The sequence below is a fragment of the Ornithodoros turicata genome, chromosome 2 (assembly GCF_037126465.1).
Source record: "Ornithodoros turicata isolate Travis chromosome 2, ASM3712646v1, whole genome shotgun sequence".
NCBI classification, from domain to species: Eukaryota; Metazoa; Arthropoda; class Arachnida; order Ixodida; family Argasidae; genus Ornithodoros; species Ornithodoros turicata.
In genome coordinates, this window is record NC_088202.1 from 60,450,295 (window position 1) to 60,472,027 (window position 21,733).

Consider the following 21,733-nt stretch of genomic DNA (forward strand, 5'->3'; position numbering starts at 1 on the left):
ATATGTCATTATTAGAGCCTGAAGTTTTCGGGAAATATTTTTTCCTAAATTCGGGGGGGGGGGGGGGGGTAAAAATCGGGTAAATAAACATGTGCACTAAATGCATCTGAATTCGGGTGAAAACACTTCCAGTACACTAAATTCGGGGAGAAATCAGGCTCAGTTATTCAAACTAACTGTATTGGCTTGGTACAAACAGTGATGAAACTGCATTTTTCTGCAAAACAAGTAAGTTAGTGCATTCTTATAGGCATCCCAGAGAGGCCAATTTGCCGGATACAAAATCGGGTTTCACCCCAAAAGAGGCAACCTTCAATTTGAGATGCAAATTCGGGGAAGAATCGGGTAAAAACCGTAAAACTTCAGGCTCTAGTCATCATCATGCCCACCCTGTAAAACTTCAGTCGCAGGTTGGTACTAATGCGAATCAGAATCTTGCACATATGTATATGATCCAGTGCTGTCACAAATATATTAAGCATTTTCCTAACCAACTAATCAGACAACAGATCCTCATAGTGACACTTACCCAGTTTTGAATTTGTTCGATGCAAATCCCTGCCCCATTGCTCCCTCTTCACCAGTAGTGGACTCTCTCTCCGGACTACTACTAGACCCTGCCCCACGTTGATGTCTAATGCGGCGCATCACACCTCCGCTAGGCCGGAAATCCGGGTCCTTGGCCGGGTCCGTGTCGCTCTGGAAGCGATCGTCTCGACAGGAAAACTCTCCATGGGCAGTTTCCTCCTCTCCTTTCCTTTTCTTCTTTTTCCGTGTGAACAAGTCCATGCTGCATTTGGGAAGTGCTGCAATCTCTGCTTCCAGGTTGAATGGGCTACTGTATTAAAAGACATGCAAGTGAGTAAAGGACATTTCCCTTTCTCATAAAATGACATTCAGGCATATAAGTCATGCATGTGTAAAAATGCATGCAAATTATATGCTGTCAAAGGGGTTGCGACAGGTCATCCCAGGTTCTCCCAGATAAACGTAAAAGACAGTTCTTTGCACCACTCTGAACCTGCATTGAATGTTTCACAGGGAAGAGGGTAAATACAAGTGGAGGAAATGGGCACCTGACATCACAGCCCTCACTGCCGCCAGTGAGGCAGCTCAGGAGAAGTCACGTGCCTATGGCTGCCAATGGGAATGGACGCGACTATCCTTGCGTTTGCTGACCAAGAGCGAGGGAGGCTCCGCCTCCTGGATGCCAGCGAATAGGAGGACGCGGAGGGCAGGCACTTCCAAAGCCTCTGCTCTCGCCTAAGAGATGGCGCAGCGTTACTGTTGTTTCGTGTGTCGCAAGGCTTCTGCCATGGCGCACCAATCTAACCAACTGCTGGACGAGGCTTAGACAGGAGTGTAGCTACCGTTATTTCGCCTGCCACAAGGCTTCTGCCATGGCGCACCTTCACCGTCCATTAACATGGGAACGAGGCCAAACGGTAGTCGTGCGTGCACTGGTTAACGGACGGCGAAGCCATTTGTTAGATTGGTGTGCCATGGCAGAAGCCTTGCGACACGTGAAACTCAACGCTGCGCCATCTCTTAGGCAAGAGCAGAGGCTTGGGAAGTGCCTGCCCTCCGCGTCCTCCTATTGGCCCGCATCCAAGAGGCGGAGCCTCCCTCACTCTTGGTCAGCGAATGCAAGGATAGTCCGACATGTAGAACAATAATTATTTTTTCCTCACTATTCTGGCGTGCAGCACAATGCGTCCATGATGTGCTTGCATGCGAGGTACGCGACGCTTTCGATGCATCACACAGGCTCGCTTTCATGCCTGCTTTCACTTGTGCACGAGGGCCAAAATCTATGCCGTGAGGTCCGCTCATTCCCACTAAAGGCCACAGCGTCTGCGTCTATCGCGGCATATGCGGACGCCCAGACTTCACAGTGCACTGCGCAGTGGCATCAGGGGGGACGCTAAAAACGGAAGGACCTCAATATTCCCGGTTGCAAAATCCCCGATCTTGAAATTCACATGGAAAATCAAGGTGAATGCTCGATTGCTTTGTAAGATATGAGGTGTTTGAAAAAAACGACATCACTATTTAACCACTCAAATTCACGGGTTGTCCAAGTCATTTTAGCGAACGAAAGCCACATTTTAGCGGCCGTTAGGCTTAGCATGGCGCACATGCCAGAGCAGCACATTGATCAGTTTATTATTAGGTTAGCCCAACTTCGTTGTTTGCATTGTTCTGTCCAGTATAGTCTAAGTTGGTCTAAGTTCGCTGTTGGCAGTCTCCCGAGAAAACGAGTGCGCATTTTATAGTCAGATAACATTTACGTACAGTAGTTTATTTTGCAACGGGGATTTCGATCACTTCATTTCAAGGTACACCCTCTAAAAACCTAAGAAAACCATTTGGTGTGTCTTGTTGGTGAGCGAAGCATGCAGTATATAGTTAGCAGATCACGACACAGTATTTGTTCAGGATTAAGCATTCATTCATGGTTTCAGAGTTTTGCGCGGATCCAGATGTTTAATAATGGAATGATTTCTAAGCACTGCCAAACAAAAATCATCTTTGGAGTTTGAAAGCACACAAGCACCTGCCGTTGTGCAAGACTCTTTGGCCCAGAGAACTCGCTCTGAATGTAGCTCCAATAAAATGTCAGTGTATCGTTTTGGCTAACGATCATGCGCTGAGATCGGAAGACGTCTGGCATCGCGAGGAGGGAAACCGAGTGGGGGGCGCGACGAGATCGTCGATATTTCTATGGGCCACAAAGTTTGGGAACTACTGGGGTAGCATATTATTATGAGTGTCTTGGTGGATGGGAGGGACTGAGAAGGACATTAATGTTGATGACGTCGGAGGGTACAGTTTTGGTGAGGTTCACTTTTCGGGTTGCATAGGCATAAGGGTCTTTGAACAGAGCAATCTCCTCGAAATATGCATTTCGCCCCACTTCAGCACACATAAATCAGCTAAATCAACTAGTGTTATGAACATGGTAGTTTATATAGAGTCATGAATTATGCCTCTCATGCTTGGGACAAAGCACTGACTTGCAATACAGTTGAACCTCTCAATAATGAAGTCCTCTGTTTAACGAAGAATTTCCATCGCTGGTACGCGTCCCCATAGACGCCAATCTATTTCGGCGCTCGAGTTAACGAAATACATTCATTTGGTCACCTCTATTTATTGTGTTCATCTAATATGCAAAAAGTGCTCTTTTTGTATCTTCCAACCCAAAATCTGTTTTTCCACGGTGCCACTGTGGCTGGACCCACACCACATGCTGCGGTGAAGACACCCTCCGAAAAATTTGCCACAATGTGTTTTCACGTTCGCTCACTGCAGAGCAGACGTACCTTGACAACTTCTGAGGCCTCTTTCTCTGAGTAAAAAGTTTGAAAAAAGAAAACCGAGTTTGTTCAGGGATGAAACATATCGCTAACAGTGTCTGCTTTTTCTACTAAAGCGGCCAAGTGGTGTCAGAATTTTCTGCGTCCTTGTCATAGTGTGCCAATAGTATGACCCACATATTTTGAACAAAGCTCTGACTGCTGTTATAATTCATACTGATTTTATGGCATCCAGTTGGCCAAAAAATTGGTTGGTGAATGTACTTTCAGAGCCAATGAAAAAAATCAGTACGAAGTAGAGATCATATTAAACAACAGCATCTGTGCCCTATTCAATCAATAAAAGACACATGAGAACTCACCTAGATTTTCTGCCAGAGGCACCCTTCTTTCCATCATCTTCCTTCCCAACTGCGCCACCTGCAGCCATCTTGCGTTTCCCTTTTGCTTCACACTCTTCCTCCCCTTCTCCACTTTCTTCTTCACCTCCCTTTTTGCCGTCCTTGCCCATCAGTTTCCTGTCCTTTGCCCCTGGCACCAGCATTCCCTCGGACAAGAGCGCTTGATACCGCTGTCCTTTGCATGACCTCTGACTCTTCCTCATATCCCCTCCCCTCTCTGGGCTACTCTCACCACCATCATCCTCTCCACCACCCCTCGCCCTCTTACAAGGAGAAGGAGGAGCCCCCTTTTCTACTGCCCCTTTTCGCCGCATCCCCTTTCCCGGGGTCCGTGCTGTATCACATCCCTTGTCTGCTTCGACGTCACCTACCACATACACTTCCTCCCGTTTCTTCACCGGTAGCTCCTCCCTCCGAGGTTGAGGGGGAGGTGGCTCCTCTCTCCTAACACAGGGTTCCTCTCCCCTTTTTCCAGCCCCTTCCTCCTGTATGTGAGCAGCAGCCGGCACATTGTCTTCCGCAGAGAACACAGTCCCATCCATCGGAGTAACATTGCTTGGCCCACACAAAAATTTCTCAATTATGTGGTCGATTATGTCCTGCTGGCTTGTCTTTATTGTTGTTGTGGGTCGCTCTTTGGACAGGTTAAGGGGCAGTTCGTCAGATTCAGGACGCCTGTTCAATGTCTGAGCCAGACACTTTGCAGACGACAAGTTAAAGAAGCTGGATGATGCAGATGAGGATGTGGGAGGTGAGACAGATGTTGCCACAGAGGAAGGTATGCTTGTTGACAGAGACGAAGAGGTTCCAGCAGAAGGCGAAGAAGAGACAGTAGGCTGGCTGAAAGCTTCGTCTATTATCCTGTTGGCCGCACTCACATCAAACATAGGAATAGGACCAAAGCCTGGAGGTGCTACTGGCCCATCTTGCACAGGTCTTGTGGCATGCCTTGTGGGTGGAGTGGCTCGCTTGTTAGATTGGCAGCCCTGTGGAACAAGGTATAATCATGACAATTTAACAGCAATATTGTATGTGTTCACTGTCATTCTCTGTAACGGAGAAACTACTTATCACAACCTGCTGACATAGCGGGTTCTTCGCAGTTTTCAGTAGCACATTTTTAGTATGTTTGTAGGACACTACGACTAGAGCATCACTACCTTGAAAATTTCAGGCTAGAGAAGTAACAGCACTGTGACGAGTTCAAAAGAGCAGAAATCTAAAGCCGGTTTGCTACATTCATTTTAAGCACATATTTATCAGTTTAGAATGTCAGGGTATCCACCAAATTGCAGCCTTCGAGTTCCATGACTTTTCCAGATTTTCACTGACTATTTCTAGCGAATTCCCTGGCCAAAACAAAGGGGAACTTGGTGCCTGCTGCTATGTCTTGATGCTGATCCCTTATAAAACAGATCATTTGAGTATTAATGAGGCTACCCTACTTTTCTGCCGCTAAACTTGTCGTATTGGCCAACTGCTACTCGCGGCAACGCTGCTGCGGTGTGGCCGCTCAGCCACTGATCGGCACTCGCAATTCGCTGCACATGGTCACGGCACTTGTCTGGTATTTTCCCTGACTTCATCTGCTTTTGGCAAATTCCCTGACAATCCCCTGACTTTTCCAGTCACATCAAAGTTTCCTGACAATTCCTGGTTTTCCAGGTTGGTAGACACCCTGAATGTTGTGATTCGGGATAACTCATACTTGTCCGCAAGATTAAAATCTAGACTGTGCAAGTACAGTCAAGAAATTTAACTTAATGTTTCCAGCAAGACAGTTATAATCGATAGATGGATATACAAACAGATACAGTAATATAGACATACATAACGATAACAAGAAACATAATTAGTGCTACAAGATGCAGTAAAATGGCATAGTACTATACTTATTTTATTGTACTTCTAGCTCCACTTTACAGGGAAAACGCACAACCACAACACCAGAAAACAAAAAAGCTTGGGGGCCACTTGAATTCAGTCGCAAGAGAGATTTATTGGATTTTATTTAATGTCTATACCATCGAATGCATGCATATCCCTAATAGCAAAATTTGCAATACTTACTTCAGCCAGCTCCAACAGGGCAGAACAGGCACTACTAGTCTGCTGGTCCCTTGATCCAGACCTAATGCTTGAACCATTGCTGGAACCACTCCCAGTGGCCATACCATTCCCTCCACTCGATATTGCCACAGGAGCTGGAGAAGGTGATGGCGATGGAGATGATGATGAGTCAGACTTACTGTCCCTCTGCTGACCAACTGTAACTGCTGCTGCTGATGGTGCAGAGTATGTGCCATTCTCCATGTTCTCCAAGTAACGCTTCTTTGGAGGTTTGCAGTTCATAGGAGGGTGTGATGGTGGGGGCACAGGAAGGGCCTGCTGCTGTTTAGAAGATGGGGGAGGTGTCGATGTTGCCCTCGACCCCTTTCCAGTCTTTTCGTCGAAATTGCTCGCAGGATCCATCCCACGATCATTCTTCGACTTTTCTGCAGTAAATTTTGTGCTGTCAATCTACAGACCTCTACCTCCAGGATGTTGAAAATGTATTCTAAGCCTTTTTTTTGTTTTCACTGGTTAATGCAGAATGCTTGCAGGCATTATACATTCAGTAACCAGATCACAAAACCATGCTAAAATATGCCATGAACCAGTAGAAACAATGACAATTGAACAAAGGGAAGCTCCAGACAACGCTATCCTTGCACATCCCTCCCTCTCCCGTCCACAATGCCTGGAGATGCTTTGTCAGGTGCTCTCCTCCTCTCACAGTTCCTCACCATTAAGCCATAGCTCACCCTCACAAATCAGCCATTTGTCGATCAAGCTAACCCCAAGATATGAAATACAGTCAACCCTGGATGTCTGAACTGCCAAAATTTTTCAGATACTGTTCATAAATCGAGGCTCTTAATGAATGGGAAGGGAGTCAGAAAATACAGACGTACTTTACATACGTGTAAAAGTCATCGAGTCACCTTTACTGGTACACTGGTTTCAGCGACAGATCATGGGGGAGGGGGGGTGCGATCGCCCCCCAAAAAGTAGATGCCCCCACATAGGTGGCAGCGTAGTGTACTTGGTTAACACACTTGACTGTTAACTGAGAGATAGTATGTGGGTTTCAGCCTTAGCGCATTTAGTTTCCATCTCGGTATGCATAATGGTGCATTTTCATTGGCCAAGTGCCCAGTGTTATGTGGATTATCTTGAATTATGGGCTCTAAGGGGAAATGCTGGGGCCTGGTGCGGTCTCACACCACGGAAAGATTCTTCCGAAAAGCGTCACAACGATGGTAAGAGACACCATACAACTTTCAGTTTCATTTTCGCTTTCATTGCATGTCCGGCAGTCCCTTTTGGAGCAAGCATAGAGCAATAATTCCAAAAAATATGCATTAGTAGCAGCACGTAGTAAGATCAGCTTATTGGCGCCGTTTGGCGCAGCAGTTCCATGACTGCATTAGGTTTCCTCCTCTCTCCCGCCCCGTTACGTGCTTCCGAAAAGAAACCGCCCCTTTCCCCAAAGTGAGGGTCTTGATACCCCGCTGGCAGGTTTGCACTCGGTCGTCGCGGACACATGGTGCTTTGTTGACCCCTAGCCAAGATATCCTGGTCTGTTCATGAATCAAGGGGTGTGTCCGAATAGTCTGAGATGCGCCACTGCATACTGCACACTGGAAGTGCTGCCATAATGGTGCATCATCCGAATTCTCCACAGGCGCACATGTGCGTCACAGAAGGCACAGTTTGCGAAGTCGCCTCCGATGCAGACTTCGCCGAGTGCTCTTCGTGCTTGCGCCGAGTTTCAGAGGAGGGAGCGTTTGTAGAAAAATTTAGCAGACGACGGTTTGCAGCGGCATACCGTCTTACTTATCACGGCATACCGTGAAGGCGAAACAGTGCGAAACAATTACAGTTGTAAATTTAGTCCTCACGTTAGATACGCATTAGCACTTAAAACAATTAAAATTCACAATTAAATTAACACAACAATTAATCAACATATAGACAATTAAATTAACAAATAAAAACAAACAAAAATACAACAAGTAAACAATTAAATTAACAAAATAATTACACAATTAATTAAACAATTAAATTAACAATACAAATGCCACAATTTCATTGGTGTCTATGATGAACTAAGAGAAATTCGTGTCGTCTGCTATTACGACCAATTCCACTTGTGTACCTCATGCTATGCGCCCTCTGGAGTCGCTTTATTAAATATATGTTGCAGACAAAAAGCAGTCGATGGCGTGTGCAGCGGTGCCCAGAGTGCTCGTTCAAATACTCTGGCTGGACAGCGCACATATGACGCACACTGTGACAGCATCACTATTCGGACACACCCAAGATATCAAAACACTGGTATTTCAGCTTGGTTACCGCAGAAGGCATTCACGGTTTGGAAATTGATGAGGGAAAAAAAGCAGAAATACAGAGGGTTCGTAAGTTAAAAGTTGACTATACGCACTTAGTGTCTTTTACATGGGAAGGTCCAATTGGATTGCTTTCAACAAGGAGACCAGGCAGGTTGCCACCTCCAGCAGACCTACTATACTAGCAGACCTTCCTTGACTCTTAAATGAGCCTACTAAACTGACCATTTACCTGAACAAGAACTGGCAGTATAAGGCAGTTGAGGCTGTCTTACCTGCCGTCGTTCGACTGCAGTTGGTGACCCTTGGCACCCCAGCCTCAGTTCCTTCTAGTGTTTCTTGACGCTCCCTGGGTGGAGGGGTCCCACTAGCTGCCTGATCCAAACCTCCTCCCCATTTGGGATCCCCCTTGGAACCCTTTGTGCGAGTCAGGAGGGTCCGGGTCGGAGGTGTCGGCATCTTGCACCATTTGAAGTCTGGGTTGGCCTTCATGAATGCTTCTTTGTACTGAAACAGCAACGACAGTGCCAGTTTGCATCTAGTTGGCTCCCATTTTGATTATTTCACATCAAATTCAGAACAGTGTTCTGGCAACTATCCAGGCATTTACTCCTTTCTGTCCCACTGGCTATATGTTTGATTTCCATCATGCATTAAATAAGACATTCAAATAAGAATTCTGAAGTATGGATAATTTCCGATTATTTACACGTATCCCAGCATGCGTGTACAGTTCTCGCACATATTCCTGCTTTGCAATATTTCCATTTAGGACACCCTTGGCAGAAAGAAGTCAAACGCAAGCAGGTTGCTATGTGCCTGTTCTTCATGATATATGTGTATCTTCGATGCTCATAACTCAAAAAGAAGGGATGACCAGGAAGTGTATGAGACGTCCCAAAACTCACCTGCTTCGCCAGTTGCGTATAAATCTTCTTGTCCTGCGGTTCCAGTGTTGCCCACCACTCCCCCAGGATCTTTGTAATGCTACGGTTCTCGAGGTGCGGGTAGCGGTCACGCACCACGCTGCGGTGCCGCTTACAGAAGAGGAAAAAGGCATTCATGGGGCGGCGAGCCCCAAGCTCCTCCTCTCCTGCGTCCCCCTCTGCTCCTCGCAGCAGCACCAGTCCAGCGTCACCCTCCTCCTCGACCCCTGCATGAGGGGACACCAGTCCACTGATGCTAGCTGTTGGAGGGGGGCCCTGTAAAGTTTTGTAGAGTTTTGTAAGTTTTGTAGCTTTGTAAAGAGAAAAAAAAAATAGTTGAGCATGACAACAGAGGCATCAGCATCATCGAAAACTATGACCAAAGGAGGTACTGCAAAACTAGTCACAACATGGTCTAGAAAAGCCAGAAAAATGTTTTGGGAGGGGTTCTATGGATACTTTACATGGGGAAGAGGATTTCACGCCCGTATTCCCTTTCACAAATGCTCTACCAAAGGTACAAGTTTGAGGAGTTTCAACACCTTACCCCGACAGTATTGCAAAAGGAATGGGGGTTCATCCGTTACACCATTTGTAATTAAAACGTGAAGGAAGGTGCAAATTCGGGGTTCCTCTTTCCGTCCTCCGAAGCAGCAAAAAATGTCGAGCGTACGTCGTTTGTGGCACACCCAATTCTCGAAGGAAATATACTGCAGATACGTCCCCTTCCCGCATTTCTTTGTCCAATCAACACCTAGCTCAGCTCGGACTTGGCTGCGACGCGTAGAGATACACCTCGCTGGGACGCACATTCTGCAGTAGCAACAGCCAGAGTTACTACCCAGTGCGAGTGGAGCAGTACAGGTCAGATTGCAGATGCGTGCACACAAGAAGCTAGATCAGTGCTGGGACTGTTATAATAACGCCGTTGTGTGATTGTGAAGCCCATCTCTTGCAACGTATATTCTGCAATGTTATTCATGACAACAATATGGTTCCAAGTGGAACTATTCTTGTTACAAACCCATATGTCATCGTCATTGGCGGATGGGATATTTCGTCTTTCTCACGTATTCATTCGTCATTTTGAAGTGAAACTCCTTGTTCCACAAACCTCACAGTCGGCACGCATCGCAAAATTGCACGTAATTGTATGCATACTTCTTCCTGCATTGCAGTACAAGTGTATTCGAACTAATGAACACAGAGAACAGAATATTCTTACTTCTAGTAGCCTATGAGACCCACAAACATCAACCACTTTAGTGCCCTTTTAAAGGGACAGTTTGAAGACGACGACAGATTTTGATATTGGAGCTTTATTCCTGAGTGGGTTACGCGCAGGTGCTACGTATACAAAATTTCATCCCTAACACCACCTTAGTTTTTTAGATGGAAAAAACGAAAGCCACGTTCAGATCCATTTTCGGCCTTACGTGTCACAAGCGCGAGCTGTTGCACCTTTTGAGATGTCACGAGGGCGTACAACTGAGACAGAGATGATTGAGGACTGTCTTAAGGTATGATAAAATTTATTCAGCAAATTTTGTGCCACACAAGTGCCGAAATAGCGTGGGAGAACAAAAGAAGGAAGCTAGTGATGGTGATAAGTTGGTAGCGAAAGCACTGCACTGGAATAGTCTACACAATGACCCAAAGCATCATAAAAAACATGTGACAAACTTTCTCTTTCGTTCTTTTTTTTTTCTTTCTTTCCTTTGGTTTGGGTTTGGAGTGTCCCTTAATCATTAGCCCTCCCCAGATATGTCCATGCGATTATTTTATTGGATTCATTCGGGGACTTATTGCGTTTTTGCGATAAGATAAAGCCTAGTACCGCTTCACTTCACCATTCCAGGTGGGAAATTTTCCCACATCTTTCATGCACGTCAGCATGCACACTGAAGTCCCGAAAAGAATCAGCGTCCCTCCACCCGTTCCAGCTGGTATCTCACAACCGGCGCTCGCGAAAATAAACAAGTACGCAACAACGAGGCACGCAACGCGCTCGCTCGCACGCACAAGCGGCCTCCCGGCGAACGCCAGATAACGAGTTGGACTCGTTGAAACGGCCGGGCGGGTCGACAACCGCGCTGGCTCTTTCGAGGAACCAAGGAGGTGGAGGAGTGGGCGAGGAAGCAGTCATCTTAGGGCGCTCCCCGGCAAGGAGGGTGCCACATTTAAATATACTTTGCCTCTCTGTTTATCGCACTCGCTGCCTGCCTCCGTTGGGTTCCAGTTTCCGGAGATTCTATAATTTTTGCTTTCAGGAAAAAGCGAGGCATCTGGGTGCGATGCTCACTCCAGCTAAGACAACGAACGTCAAACGGCACGGAAAGCGGCTAACATAAATCACGTGATTTATGTTTAGTGGTTAACCTATTGATGCAGTTCTATCCAGAACTGTGAGAAGCCCTCGGCACTACACATGCTGCTGAATTTGAAGCGAGCTGGGCGCACCGCATTTCCATTCACTACAAGAAAAAAAGGAAGTCAGCAGTGCGAAACAAGATGGGGGTGGTGATAAAGTGTCGTCCCCTGGCGCGTGGCCAAGCAACCACAATATGTTTACCATAAATAAATTCTGGGACGACAGCAAACATTTTATCGTTATTAGGGAGTTCATTCACCCAGGCTACGCCATTCTTTCACTTCCCATACCCAGCTCCTCCAGAGTGGCAACGTTTTACCACAGCGGTGATACTGCGCGTCTATCCGATAGCACCAGTAACTGAGGTTCCACATATCACATCACATAACCCGGTGTTCATGCTCATAATAGTCCGATGAGACCAACCTTGATAATGGATGTCATGCCCTCCACGATATTTATTTCCTTTTGTCTTTATTGCGAGTTAGCGCCGCGAAGCAACTGCGGTACAAGTGGTGAACAGACGCGGACAAATGGAGAGAGGGCGGCAGGAAGGAGGAAGACTTCAGGGGCAACTGTGCCGACATTCGTCTGGAAGGTTTGCCGCCGGAAAACCCAGGGAAAATTTGCCCGTAATTACGGGCAAATTGTTACCCAAAAAATTTCATATAGTTTTTGGTCCTGCGCGGGTATCAAAATTAATTCGCGACATCATGTACTCAAGCAAGGTATGAACCAGGGGCGGATCCAGGGAAGATCCTCGGACGGGGCCCCCACTGAAAAAAAACAGAGAAGACGGGGGGGGGGGGGGGGGGTCGCTATGTAGTAGGAAAATTCGCCGTGCGGCAGGAAAATCTGCCGGAATGGAGGGTAGAGGTATGTCTCGGGGGGGTCCGGGCCCCCCCCCCCCTGGATCCGCCCCTGGTATGAACTCAAGTGTTTCATGTGTTTTCTGAGTTTAGTTCAGATGTTGTCGTTTGTTTTCGTTGATTTGTCGGTAGCGTCGTAATGCATGGTTACTTTAAACGCACAAATCTTGAAGCAACTGAAGCGCACAGTGGCATAGCAGAAAAATATTTTGGGAAGGGTTCTTTGGAAGAGGAGGATCGCGACTCTCTCCGAAATGCGCTACCCAGGGTGTCTAATAAATTGTAGCCTTCAGATTCCCTGACTTTTCCAGGTTTTCACTGACTATTTCAAGCGAATTTCCTGACCAAAACAAAGGGGAACTTGGTGCCTGCTGCCGAGTTTCGATACCCCAGATCCTTCATAAAACAGATCACTTATTGCGAAATTAGTAAGACTGCCCTACTTTTATGCCTCTGAGCTTGTCGTATCGGCGAACTGCTACGCGTGGCAACGTTGCTGCGGCGTGGTGGCGTGACGCATCAGCGCTCACGATTCACTGCGCATCATGACGTCATTTTTCTGCGATTTTCTTGACTTGAGCTGCCTCCTTTTTGGCAAATTCCCTGATAATTCCCGGACTTTTCCAGTCCCATCAAAATTCCCTGATAATTCCCTGTTTTCCAGGTTGGTAAACACCCGGACTACCTAAGGTACGATATTGTGGGATAGGAAGGGTTGAGCCCCCCTCCCCGGCTACCCCACTGCAGGAGCACCTCAACTACATTTCTGAACTGAATCACACAACAGACACTGTCCTGGAACGCCAGGCACCTTCGCAAACCCCTCCGTAAGAAATTTTCATCTGGCATTGTACGCAAGAAAAACGTTTTTTAGAACAACGAGTGATCATATTTCAAATGCAACATCGGCATTTTCTAGAATGAACGAATCACGCAAATGGCTTCTCCTTTGCGCTATGCTGATATTGCTTCGAGGCGCATCATGCGAAGTGCAACTGGCGTCGTCCCTGTGCACAAATCTAGCCGGAAAAGCAGACACAGCAAACGTGCTCGAATTCGCCATGCGGGGACGTTGGAGGAATACTGGGAGCTGGAACGGGAGACACGGAAGAACAAAAGTGTCTCAAGAGTGTCTCCGGTTCCAGCCCTCAGTATGCACCAGCTTGTCCGCGCTCTTTCACTTCTGTCGTTGGAGGACTATTTCGAGGGAGTTTAATTTCACGATGCATATTCTACGCGGTTGTACCATGAAGCTCATCTGGACGAGAATACTGCAAGTCTGAGGCTTCATACAGATATCCGGAATTGTCGGTGCCCCGCGTAGAGTGAAACTCTTTCTCGATGAACTTGATGTCGGCGATCAAACATACATTGTCGAGTTCAGAAAGACGGTGGGGCGACGACATGATGTTGGAGTCACTGCGGAACCGATGTCCTGTAGCGCAAATGTTGCCAAAGTGCGCTAAATGTGTACCGAAATAGTGCAATAAACTGTACTCGATGTGTCACCTGGCCTTAGTGAAGTTCATACATTGCAAAAAAATATTTAAAAAAATCGTATGCTTTCTGGCATCGTAAGCGGATTTCACCGCACTTTAAATTGAAAGAATAAGAACGATCGCGGAATTCGTTTTGTGACGGTGATCCTAGGTCCTCGCGAAGATTACAACTTTTACAATAGGGCCACACTGTATCCATTCTCCTCGAGCATAAAGAACAATTAAGGGGCCGACAGAACATCCTATCTCGACGCAGTGCCATGCATTCATCTCCCCGTGCGACTACAGTCACTACACCCGCAGTGTGCAATACAGTGCGTACGCGCGGGGGGGGGGGGGGGGGGATGAAGATATAGGAGGTGGCTTCGCAATGCACGTCAGTAGGCATAAACGAATACCACATTCTAATTCGAAAAATGCGCTCAGACAGCAGCGACAATCGCAAGAGAGAAGTACCATGCGCGATGAGCCACGGCTTTTTTCTTTCTTTTTTTGTCTGCGTGCGTTGGTTATGCTGCATCACTAAGAAGTCACGTGGCTACAACGTCTCAGACCTCAAGAGAAAAAGAAAAAAAAAGTACAGGATGCGAGGGAAAACAAAAGAAGTGCCGTCGTCTACTTCATCCTCCTCACCCTACTAAAGTTCGCTCCTCGGACGCTTGTATGTTTGTTGATATATTTATCGTACCCGATTCAAGGGCAGACTACCCGCTGCTTTCTCCAGAAGCTCTTATATGCTTGAATCGTAGACAGCCCCCCTCACCCCCATTCACTCCGTTCTTTCCGCCATTGTCGGGAAATAAAATATATATTCAACTGTGATTGACGTCACGAAGTCCCACCAGAAATGCCCACTTTTCCCAATGTAACTCTCCGCCCTCAGAGAGCCACGACGCTGTAGGCTCACCCACTTACTCCCTCACTACTCTTATGTCACAATTTGTGTCCCAATTGCACTGTCTTTCTTTGTTATTTTTTTTAGGAAAGTAAAATTGAAAACTACAGGCGAGACTGTGTCGAAGTTTCCACCAACTTCGCCCTGCTCGTCAAGTATTCAGGTGAAGCTACATTGCATGTGCGTAGCACTGGGTCTAAAACGAAAAAAAAAAAAGAAAAACAATATATATATATATATATATACATACATATAAATAAAATAAAGTCGGCTACGTAGTGATCATGCGCCGCAAATGATTCTCGGAGACATACAGATCACTGTTGCTTGACGAATCTGGTGTTATTTACCAAACAGACATCAGTGTTAGTAAGTACTTGTAAGTAAGTTAGTAAGTAAGCCATTTCCGAGTACTTGTACTTTACTTCATTTACATTACTTCATTTACTTCAGTACATTTCAAATTGTGTACTTTGTACTGTACTTAAGTACTTTTCTCGACCTTCCTCGTCAAGCACTAGAGTACCCAACTGGGACTGCTGTCAAAAAGCGGGAAAATACATATACATAACTTTTGTGTCATGAAGGGGGCATATTTGGAGAGACTCCGTTGTTGTCAGGCCGGAAATTTTGAAAGTTAACGACAATACCTTCATGTTCCTCTTCAGTTATAACTTATAAGTTTGGAAGGGAGGTGAAAAACACGTTGGGAACACACTTATGACACTACGATAGGTAGCAAGATGGCTTGGGTTTGCCTCTCCGGTTCTTTTAATACACGCATTTTTACATTGTTTTCTCCGTTGGCAACTAGTGATCATCCTGTTTCACAATATGTAATTCGGATTTAAGGATTACATGACAGTAGACGAAGAGAATGAAAGGCACACAGGCCTTCGTGTTATGCATTCTACCATTTTTAAATGGTCACATTGATTACATTTCTGCACATAACAGCCCCACATAAAAAATGAACTGAGCAGTAGAAGGGTCAGAAGAACAGCAGACTCTGTTAAAAAATATCTGAAGATTGACCAAACGCCGGGAAAACACGTGTTTATAAAAGCGATAAAAACTCACGGCGTACACAACAGGTTAAAATATAACAAGGCATTGACGTTTCCGAGTCTATGCGGACTCCCTCATCGGAAAGTATACATGACAGTGACGATCACGTGCTGGAAGCAGCAGCGATGAAACATGACAACCAACTTCAGTCACATCCCAATTTCAGTCGCATACAAATACCAAAGACGTCAAACCTGGACTCAAGTAATCAGTCATCGTAGGCGCATGACACCATGGAGAAAGGCGACACACGCACGAAGCGTACTGTCCAAAAAGTTTATTGACTCACATATACGTTGTTTAAAAACTCGCTAAAATGTTCGTTGTCGATTACGCCATCGACATTAACGGCCCCAATCCTCCCCGCTCTTTGATAAGTATAAATACATTTGCTTAAACGCGTAAATACACTTACGAGTTCGTCCGCGAGTTCTATCCAGAATAAATTATTCGTTACGTCTTTGTACTCGTCCATCTTCATGTTCCAAGATTTCAACATCGTACTCCACGAATCGGGCAGCCATGTTTTCTGTTTATGTACCGCTCGCCGTGCTGGAGGGAAGGCGGTAACGTGCACTTTCCTCTCGCTGCTGATTGGCTGGCCCGATTCCGCTCCGGTCGTCACTGCCGAAATTTCTATCCCGCCAGATATGAGCGTTTCGGCTGTGCGCCTATTGTTCTGTCGTTCGGTTGCACGCTCGGCACACGCTCCGCTTCAATTCGGCTGGCAAATACGCGCCATGCGGTTGGCGCCTAACGCCGTGTATTGTATATACGTGTATCCAGTTTCAGTTCTCTCCCTCTTTGTACAGTCAGAAAAGCGGCTGGAAACGCTTCGCGTCTCCGCGGACGCGGCGCCGTCTCAAGAAACGCATGTGTGAATCCACCTTGCTCTGTCACATGTCTAACTTGTTGACAAGCAACAAGATGTTAGACTCCGCCGTCAACATAAACTGCCTGTCTGCTGCTTCGCGGTACCTTTAAACAAATGAGCTATTTCTGCTTCCCCCCCCCCCAAATCTCCTCCCACATCTACGGTGTGAGTGTGAAAACAAAATTACACACATACATGTATTATTCTCACACGCGCCGCGGTAACTATGGCATTTGGCACGCCTCTCCGTTTTACGCCTCCGGGGCGTTTATCGCTCGCTGTAGTTCCCGGAGATTCTCGCGACATTTAATTAAAAAGGGGTAATATAAATACAGATGGCGATACCATTTATGTGGAAGTGGTCTGCATGGTATTATCCAGGACGCATTTACGAGTCTCGTTCGGCTGAAAAAAAAAAAGAATAACTGGTAGAGGAATTTAAGAATTTGTGCAGAGCCCGTAAGAAATGTAGGCGAGCAAAGTTCTCAGTATGGATGGGCCAACCGAATCTTCGAATCCTAGGCAGGGATTCGAGATTCGCGAATCCGAATCCCAGTGCCCAAAACGGCGAATCGAATCTCTCGAATCCACCAAACGCGTTTGTTTGTTTCTTTTTCTGTCGAAAGCCTCATTGGCCTGATCCGAACCCCAGTGCCCAAATGACGAATCGAATCATTCGAAACAACCAACCACGTTCGTTTGTTTCTTTTTAAAATTGGCGTCTCTGGTGTCCGCCGAAAGCCTCATTTGGCCTGATCCGAACCCCAGTGCCGAAAACGGCGAATCGGATCTTTCGAATCCACCAACCACGTTCGTTTCTTTCTTTTTAAAATTGGCGTCTCCGGAGTCCGCCGAAAGCCTCATTGGCCTGATCCGAACCCCAGTGCCCAAAACGGCGAATCGAATCTTTCAAGTCCACCAACCACGTTCGTTGGTTTCTTTTTAAAATTGGCGTCTCCGGTGTCCGCCGTAAGCCTCATTGGCCTGATCCGAACCCCAGTGCCCAAAACGGCGAATCGGATCTTTCGAATCCACCAAGCACGTTCGTTTCTTTCTTTTTAAAATTGGCGTCTCCGGAGTCCGCCGAAAGCCTCATTGGCCTGATCCGAACCCCAGTGCCCAAAACGGCGAATCGAATCTTTCAAATCCACCAACCACGTTCGTTCGTTCCTTTTTAAAATTGGCGTCTCCGGTGTCCGCCGTAAGCCTCATTGGCCTGATCCGAACCCCAGTGCCCAAAACGGCGAATCGAATCTTTCGAATCCACCAACCACATTCGTTTCTTTTTAAATTGGCGTCTCCGGTGTCCGCCGAAAGCCTCATTGGCCTGATCCGAACCCCAGTGCCCAAAACGGCGAATCGAATCTTTCGAATCCACCAACCACGTTCGTTTCTTTTTAAAATTGGCGTTTCCGGTGTCCGCCGAAAGCCTCATTGGCCTGACCCGAATCCCAGTGCCCAAAACGGCGAATCGAATCCACAAACCACGTTTGTTTGTTTCTTTTTAAAATTGGCGTCTCCGGTGTCCGCCGAAAGCCTCGTTGGCCTGATCCGAACCCCAGTGCCCAAAACGGCGAATCGAATCTTTCGAATCCACAACCACGTTCGTTGCTTTCTTTTTAAAATTGGCGTCTCCGGTGTCCGCCGAAAGCCTCGTTGGCCTGATCCGAACCCCAGTGCCCAAAACGGCGAATCGAATCTTTCGAATCCACAACCACGTTCGTTTCTTTCTTTTTAAAATTGGCGTTTCCGGTGTCCGCCGAAAGCCTCATTGGCCTGATCCGAACCCCAGTGCCCAAAACGGCGAATCGAATCTTTCGAATCCACCAACCACGTTTGTTTGCTTCTTTTTAAAATTGGCGCCGGAGTCCGCAGAAAGCCTGATTAGCCTGATCCAAGGCGCGCCAGAACCAGCATAAAGCTACGACATTACAAGTTTACAAGTAGCATGGTCTTGTTTTTCATTGTTTCTTAGTTCTATGGCAAGAATTCGGACACGAGAATTTATATATTTCGTGTAGTCAACGAACAACGTGTGAAATAAATTACATTTAAGATGTAGTACATGGGTGACTTTTCTCCTGCAAGTGAACTATTATTTATTTATTTTTTGTTTGTTTTTTCATTAAACAAATATATCAAATGCTGCTTCAAAATAGGTGTTTTTTGCCCCTGGCTCTTTAGACTTTTTTTTTTAAACAAAGGATGCGAATGCTTCGAGATTCGTAAGATTCGGGGATTCGCAGAACCTTCCTTGGATTCGGGAAATTCTGGATTCGTCCCTTCTCTAGCTCTTAGACACGGTAACATCTCATTACGGCCCGAGTCTCATTACGGCCGAAGTCTCATTACGGCCGAAAGTCTCATTACGGCCGAAAATCCTTTAATCCCCAAGTGTCTCGTTACGGCCAAAGTCTCAATACGGCCGAAGGTAGTCTCATTACGGCCGAAGATGTCTCATAACGGCCAAAAAGAAAAAAGAAGCATCCACCATAGTAGCTCTGTATATACTGTGTTTTATGCTTCCCAAAATGTGTCCGAGGCGGTGTGCCCCCACGGCTTGTGTCACACACAATGGTTCATGCACACAATATTGCGACAGTGTTTCATGCATCCCTCGTGAAAAATGTTTTTATTGTCATATGTGTCACACGATATTTGTATGTGTTACGCCATTTTCTCTCAGTATTCCAGCAACATCCTACTCGTTGGTTCTGTGAGCAAACTGTGTGTGTGTGCGTTCTGAAAAGTACTCCACAAGGGAGCCCACTGGGAGCTCCAGGAGTCACATGACCTATGACCATGATCTTCTCCCCCACTAGCTGCCTTCTACAATTTACGTCCACCTGAAATTTACAAAAAAGTACATAAGCCACTGAACAAAATGACATATGCTCTTGTTTGATGATGACTATAAGAGATATGCTGTCAAGCAGACTTTTTTTTTTTCATATATTCGAAACATATTCAAGAATTATGGACAACAATGACAATTACGTCATAATAATGCAGCTGCATAGCCAGGAAACTATTTCAGGAGGTGATTTATGAGGCTTGACATGGGGTGGAGGAGTCCCCCTCGTCAGTGCTTTATCCAGACCCCCCCTAACTTTTTTGCCTGTGCACCCCCTACAGGGGGTGCTCTTGCGATTTCAGCTTCAGATACGTCTGTAATGATATGTTAAGCTGTAATGACGTAACTATTCCAACAATTTTTTCCAACACCCTTCTCATGCTTGGGATTCTGGATAAACCACTACCCCTTGTTCATTTTCGTGGGGCACTACATTAGAGCTTATGCCACTGCACTGATGTCACAATGTTAAAAGTGTGTGTCACTCTGGGCATTCGGAATTCCTCTAAGCTACAATATGTAAATTCAGATTATCCGAAGGGTAAACATCAGATGTTACCTGCAGGCTTCATGCTGAAACGCGAGTACGCAAAACACTTCCGCCGTGGTGGGCGACGCCGTTAGTGTAATCATACACGCAAGACAATTGCGGGCACATGGAGTAGTGGCAGCAACCTGAAAACGATACATTTTCTTGTTACATATGAGTAACCAAAAATATACATTCCCACATGTTTCGTTTTGTCGTTTGTAGGAAGCGCTAGTAAGGGAACAGCACTTGGTTGGTCACATGCAAGCCACAATGCGAGAGGTGCCGATATTTCGATTACGCCATCAAAAATTAAAAGTCTAGAACCATGCACACTTCCCCATGCAACTACTTCCCCAGCATCGTGAGACACGACACCCATGACATGACACCATGTATTCACGTATAATGTAATGTGAAATGATATGCAGGAATGAAAAAGATGCCAACATACCTGGTGTCCCATAAGCTTGATTCGATTTTCTGGCAGCTACCATGAAGAGCAACTGCACGATTCACAAGTTTCGTTTCGCCATTTTCATTGCTGTTATTTTCGCAAACGCCAAGCAATCCCACGTGACCTCCTTTGGATCAGTGGAAAGTGAAAATTACTCGCGTCATGAACATATATGTTCATCTCAGCGCAAATCACGTTTTGCATGCTATAGAAGGGAGGGGAGATAAATACTCTTCCTTTCATGTTTTGATATCTTGTTGTTTTGCTACTCTCACTTTGGAGTTCGGAAGACACTAATACAGAACAAAGCCTGCAGCCAGATGGGAAAATTGAAAATATATTGTAAGATGCCATGGAAGATGATTAGTGAAGAACGTTACCATCAAATCCGGACTGGCGAGTCGGAACGCTGCCTGTGCTGCTTTTGTATTTTCTAAACGGTCGATATGCACAGTTCAAACTGGAATTTCGAACAATGAAACGCCTCAGTAATGCGACAGTCGCATAACTTCTTGTTTTAGTTGGTCATCGACCTCGATAACTATACCTCACATGCTGAAGCATCCAGGAAAGATTGACGACGAATTTTCGATGTGATCACGCGAGGTCCGATCGCGGCAGAGGCGACGCGCGATCATTTTCGCCGTACACTCTATAGCCTCCTTTGCAGTGGCGTAGGGGTTTAACCCCTCCCCCCGAAATCGTACCTTTGCTAGTGCATTTGGGAGAGGGAAACGAGGGGGAAATCTTCCTCCCCCATGTAAAGTTTCCCATTCATCATTTCAAAATAAAGTTGTTCTTTTTCCCATGTGAAGTCCCCAAGGAACCATCCCGAAATATTTCTGCGGCTACGCCGCAACGGCGAATCGAACACACACAGCTCCTTCGTACTAATATTTTTCAACCACACAACAATGCTCACTATGGGGGATAAAGGAAAATCACCAGCGCCACAGAAGTTCTACATCAAGGGCCACGCCACACAATATCTGGCTCACCCGAATGGTATGCATACGACGGTGACGTTCTCACGGGGCAGAAGCAGCTAAGGTAGTGTGCCAAACCACGATGAAAAGTGATGAAAATGATTATATAAAGTAAAATGATTGTGCTAAAATCGTAAGCGTAGAGACAGGGTTATTGGCGCCAACAAAGAGTACATAAGATGGCAGAGGAAGCGGCCCAGCATGTACAGCCGCCATCGGGCTTAACTGTAACACGCAATCGCGTGACCTGCGCGGATGCCAGCGCCGCGAAACGTTAGCCTCGGGGCTTGAGA

General features: G+C 46.3%; 1 protein-coding gene across 3 annotated transcripts in view; it reads right to left on the bottom strand.

Moving 5' to 3' along the window:
* LOC135385476 (uncharacterized) overlaps positions 1-21,733 on the bottom strand; it is an 85,512-nt gene that overhangs the window by 10,731 nt on the left and 53,048 nt on the right. For 2 of the 3 annotated variants that reach the window (XM_064614809.1, XM_064614811.1), the window contains exons 2-6: positions 9,021-9,314; positions 8,388-8,619; positions 5,792-6,216; positions 3,683-4,707; positions 530-838 (exon numbers count right to left, since the gene is read on the bottom strand). In XM_064614809.1, the coding sequence (XP_064470879.1) occupies positions 530-838; positions 3,683-4,707; positions 5,792-6,216; positions 8,388-8,619; positions 9,021-9,314 (2,285 nt within the window). The remainder of the gene's footprint in view (positions 1-529; positions 839-3,682; positions 4,708-5,791; positions 6,217-8,387; positions 8,620-9,020; positions 9,315-21,733) is intronic. The other variant, XM_064614810.1, reaches the window with a different exon arrangement.